Raw genomic sequence first — 5,754 nt, 5'->3', positions numbered from 1 at the left:
TCTCTCTCTTTGTATATATACATATATATAACTACTAAAATTAACAATTATTTCCAATACCGATCAAAAGAAAAAATACTGACAAGTCCTATTAAAAATGATCGAAATCCGAGTTCATGGAACCTGCAAAATGTTTAAATGAAAAAAATCCGAGCATTGCAATGTTGACTACCCTCTCACTGATTTCCATGAACAGTACCTATTCAAAAGGAATTATTATCATTAGTTTCTTCACAAGATTTGCTTTCTAATGGCTGTTGCTGATTTGCGGAAGCTTCTTCCCGCAATCATATACAAATGGTGGACGATAATCATATAAAATGACGATATCGTATCAAATTTGTCATGTTACGTATTCAACGATAAGCATTCAGCAGATCATGAGCTGGATGATCTCTGTGCTTCCCCATAACTTACCGTAATTGTTTTTTCCTCATTTTTTTTTCCGTTTCTGTTGAATTTCGAGTTATCCAAACTCCTCTATAAAAAGGGTCTCCTCCTTCACTCCATCAATCCTCATTGCTCTCTGTTTCTGTAATCATATTCTTCTATTTCCACCATGACTGTTCCGGGTAATGTTCTCTAAGCTTATTCTTCTAATGTTTCCCCGGGTTACTTTACTTGCTTGAACCCATTTTCTGAGCGTGTACTCAATCGTTCTGCAGAGGTAGTTCTTGTTTCTTGCAATGGCTCTGCTACAGAAGCTGCAGGCAGAGAAGAGGAAAATTACAATGGAAGCTTGAAGCTTAACGGAGGATTCGTCGTCCCGGACAGCAATGCATTTGGCAATTCCTTCAGGTTCGTTCCTCTTCATTAATTCTCTACTGCTGCAGTGACGATTTGGTTTCGAATCAGATCACACATTTGTCTTCTTGTCGAGTACTTTATAGGGATTATCTCAAGGAGAGCGAGAGGAAAGCGATCGTGGATGAGTTTTACAGGAAGCATCACATGAACCAGACTTACGAACTGGTAATTCTCTTTGCATATATATAAGCAATGGCTCTACTACCGAAGTTGAAATGGGAAAAAATGGATTGTGCAGGCGACGAGGAAGAAGGGAGAGTACTGTAAGCTGAACAGAGCCGAAATGAGCATCTGGGAATGTTGCGAGCTCCTCAACCAATTCATTGACGAGAGCGATCCGGATTTGGACGAGCCACAGATCGAACACCTTCTTCAGACTGCGGAAGCAATTCGTAAAGACTATCCGGATGCGGACTGGCTTCATCTCACTGCATTCATCCACGGTCATTTCTCTCGTTCTCTCATGCATGCATTTCAAGTAAAAACCCAGTAAATTTTGATTAGAGCCGTTTTTCAAATTTTTTATGATAATTCCAAATTATTTTAATTTCTAACTGTTTTTTTAGCGGATTCAGATCTGGGAAAGGTTCTGCTGCATCCAAAATTTGGTGGGGAGCCTCAATGGTGTGTAGTTGGTAAGATTTCGATGCCTCTCTTATTAAACATCCAAGAAGAATGCATCAATCAAGAATTGTATTAATGTAATCTTCTTTATCTTTATCTTTCTGAAGGTGATACATTCCCACTTGGTTGTGCTTTCGACGCTTCTGTTGTGCACCGTAAGGTAACAAAGTGATGTCTCGAAAACAAAACAAAAGAAAAGAAAATGAGAATTTGACCATTATTATTCTAACAAATAGTTAGTGAAAACGAGGTAAAGTAAAAAGGAGATCGTTACCTCGTTTTCACTAACTATTTTTGGGAATAATAATGGTCAAATTTTTATTTTCTTTTCTGTTATAGGGGTTCCAAACAGACCCTTAGTATTCTTAGCTTTGAACCTAAAATATTCTTTCAATATGAGCAGAAATTTGAGCCTTTCATTCATATTAATTCGATCTCATACGAATGAACAACCTTGATTCCATCCATTACGATCATACACAGGCCAAGAGGAAATCGTAGCAATTTTTTAGTAAAATTATGTTTAACGTGTTGTGGGTGAATGGTGGCAGTATTTGGAAGAAAACCCAGATAGTAGCAACCCGGTTTATTCGACGAAAATTGGAATCTACAAGGAAAATTGTGGACTCGAGAATGTTACTATGACATGGGGCCATGACGAGTATATGTATCTGGTAAAATTGAATCCTGATTCAGTCTTGACTGGTTTGGTCTGGATCCAAGTTAACTTACCATTTTGTTACTTAATTTTACAGGTTGCAAAGGAGAACAAAACAACTCTACCTCCTGTGGCCCTCTACATTATCAGATTCCACTCCTTTGCATGTACTTTCCTTGTCATTTTGACTCGATTCATCTCCCTTTCCTTTGCATGTACAAAACAATTCATTTTGACTCGATTCAAGTACTCTTGAGTCTGCCTTTAGGTTTTGGCTGATCAACTGAAGCTGCTTTTAGTGTTCCTATCCACCTGCCAGTTCTCGGTAGTGGACCCAAATCCCTCTAATATATCGTGTTCCGTCACCTGATTGGTTTCTTTCATACTCCCTCTTAGGGGTCTGTTTAGAACTCCATGGAAAAGAAAATAAAAGAAAAGAAAAGAATATGTGAATTTGACTATTATTATTCCCAAAATTAGTTAGTAAAAACGAGAATTTGATCATTATCTTAATTTTATTAACTATTTTTGGGAATAATAATAGTCAAATTCTCATTTTTGTTTCTTTTCTTTTCTTTTTTAGGGGAGCCAAACGTACCCTAGAAGTCCCATTTGTACTCCCACCTGATTGATAGAGCAGTAGTTCCCATGTTCTTCAACAGTCAGTTGGAAAATTTTTTAATGGGCGCCTTCAGTTAATGCTTAGTATAACTTCATAGTTTGGACTTTGCAGCCCTGTATAGCCATGGAGCATACACCTATTTGATGGATGACAAGGACAAGGAGATGCTTAAGTGGCTCCAGATCTTCGCGTGAGTGGCTCTTACAAACCTCAGTCTCAGATTCATATCTTCTTCTGCTAGTTTATATATTGGCATTAGAGTTTGTTTCTTTCAATCACATATAAAGAATTAGAGGAAACTTACCTTAATAAGCCCTCCACCCTAAGACCCTTATTACGTCACAATTTTTTCATAATGATGCAGCAAATACGACCTGTATAGTAAAGGCAGGGTGAAGATCAACCAAGAAGAAGTGAAGCCTTACTATCTTTCTCTCATAGACAAGGTTTGGTCTTTTGACAATTTTTAACTTGCCATTTTCCTTCTCTCTCTATTTCTCCTCACTGAACCCCCCTAGTTTTGTTCCTCGTGTAGTATTTCCCTCCGAAGCTCCGGTGGTGAATGATGCACGTTCGGAGGTTCCAAGTGAATTCATTTTCTCATTCAAAGCTGCAGAATCCCCTTGAATTCTCTGTTGCAGCCCCTTTTCAGGTTTCGTGATCTTGAGGAATAAACTTGGGTGGTGGCTCGTTGCCATTGCTTTATTTTCTTCTGCACCTATTGTTAAAGAATAAGTATGTACTGCTTCAGTAATGTAAATGAATAAAGGAAGTAAGTGCTTGTGCTTCCATGTATCACCAATTTCTTTTTGGGAATTTATTTGTACTATTCAATTTTTTTTAAATAATAACATAAATAACCAACTTTTCAACTTAATATCATAAATACCCAACTTTGACTAGTCAACTATACATGTGTACAGTCAAATGTGACATGTAAACTTTGACCACTTATGTGATGCCACATCATCATGCCACAACAACACCTGAAGAATCTAACAACATGTCACCCACCACGTCATCCTCCATGTAGGATGCCACATCTTCCTGCCATGTAATCGAATAAATATTTAAAAATTAAATTAATTTTTTAAAAATATTTTGACTTTGATTATAGGTTACCCATACAATCGAATACGTAAATTTTGACCCTCAAGAGTTTTTTCACTTACATCTTCCAAACGAGATCAAATGTCGAGCTAAATTTTTTAGGGGGGTGGGTGTTGCCTCATTTTTGCTTATTTTTTTATAGGTTTCATCACCGAGGGTCGCAACTTTGAGGAGAATGAGTCATCGAGAGACGAACCAATTATAATGTTTGTTTGAGAGTCCTTTTTTTGTGTTTTATTTTAAACAAATGATGATGCAAAATAATGATATTTTTTGGACCTCAATAGCTCAGCTCCATATGTACACCATAGTAAGATATCTTGATGAGACTCAATTGAAACTTCCAGATTTGAGAGGAGTTTCACCCTAAAAAATATGAGTTAAATGAAGCTTCAGTTGAACCTGGGTCAGGTAATCTAATCTTCTGAAAAATCATTTATTTTCCTTTTGTCATATATAAGTTTTTAATTTTTTTTTAATTTTATCTCTTATTATGTTTACTTCACTACATTATAACTTAGTATTTTATAAAATATTTTAATATTAAAATAATACTATTAAACATGATTTTTTATGTATTTTTGTTATGGGTTTTTACTTTTTTTTTTAATATTAGTGATATTATGATAAAGTAAGTCAAGTTAATTTGTTCTAAATAGAAAATACTAAAATTAAAAAAATATTATATTTTTAAGTAATCAAAAAAATATCAAATTGATATTACTAGTTTAATATAGAAATATTAAATACTAGACAATATTCATTGCTATTGATAATGGGATATGAAGGACAAGATGAAGGTAATAGTAATACCGTTGACTCTCTAATCGCATAGGAAAAACTTGTCTTTCTTCGAGTCATAAGTTTACAGGAATCCTTTCTTATGTTCGTTTTCTCTTTGAAGGTTGATCATGATATGGATATCTATGTCATGGACCATATAATAGTTTCAATTATTTGACTCCAATTTTCATCCAAATGCAACTCTTCATTTTTTTAGTTATTTATTTTGTTATTTTTATTTTTATTATTCAAAATGACACAATTATGTAGTTCTTGCCTATTTAGACCCTATAACCCACTATGATATTAAATTCCTTGTTTAGTGTTCAATTTATTCATATCCCTATATTTTTTATTAATATGAATGATGAATAATAAATATTATAATGTGTTATACACTAATATTATGTTTTTTATTAACTAATATTAACTTATTAAATAGTAAAATATTATACTGATACTACATTAAGAAATACTAAATGAATACCAAGTTCTATAATATTATTCAAATAAATTAGCCATTCTAAATTACTATCCCACTAAGTTACTTTATGGCAATGGTATAGAGATATTATTAATAAAATTCGAAATATAATTAGAAGTGATAAATTTTAATATTTATTAGGAAATGGTACTGTAAATATCTAATTTAGATATTCACATAAAATTAAAATGATAAATTTAAGATTTCACTCAATACTATTAGTTATTAATCAAACAAAAAAATAAATATGGGAAATATTTCAAGTGTGGAAGAAAGGACTACTTCCTTGTTGATTGTCCACTCAATAAAGAGGAAAAATAAAACAAAGGAATAAATGAAAAAGAAAGCATCAAGATTAGAAACTTGGGATAAAGTTGCTCTTTCTTGGCAAGTGAAGAAGAAGCCTTGGGGAGGAAGTGACAAACATGACACTCATGGGCAGTGAAAAGAAGTATGTTCTAAACACAATCATATGATCTTGATGAGAATAAAATCATTGTGAAGTATGAGTATCTTCTTGAAATTACTCAATTAAAAAGACTGACAATGTGGTATTGAATGTCATCCACAATGAGGTGGTCTTGAGGTTAAAGTGTTAAGCACCTAGCCAATACTACCCAAAAGACTGGCCAGTTACGAGCGGAAGGCATAGGTACTTAACCCCAG

The 5,754-nt window shown here is 33.9% G+C and overlaps 1 protein-coding gene across 1 annotated transcript; it reads left to right on the top strand.

The window, feature by feature from the left end:
* The first annotated feature begins 514 nt into the window (after positions 1-514).
* LOC137949602 (probable inositol oxygenase) lies at positions 515-3,504 on the top strand. The gene is made up of 11 exons (XM_068795695.1): positions 515-572; positions 666-798; positions 891-972; positions 1,046-1,250; positions 1,383-1,442; positions 1,539-1,591; positions 1,983-2,105; positions 2,187-2,256; positions 2,823-2,901; positions 3,076-3,157; positions 3,247-3,504. The coding sequence occupies exons 1-11, from the start codon at positions 560-562 to the stop codon at positions 3,271-3,273; spliced, it is 927 nt and encodes a 308-aa protein (XP_068651796.1). The 5' UTR covers positions 515-559; the 3' UTR covers positions 3,274-3,504.
* Positions 3,505-5,754: the final 2,250 nt, after the last annotated feature.

Source organism: Aristolochia californica, unplaced genomic scaffold, assembly GCF_029961685.1.
Source record: "Aristolochia californica isolate CCGP_79_NKW_82.1479 unplaced genomic scaffold, dmAriCali1.0.hap1 SCAF_14, whole genome shotgun sequence".
Lineage (NCBI taxonomy): Eukaryota > Viridiplantae > Streptophyta > Magnoliopsida > Piperales > Aristolochiaceae > Aristolochia > Aristolochia californica.
Note: the sequence above shows the minus strand (reverse complement) of the source record. Positions and strands in the feature narration are given on the sequence as shown.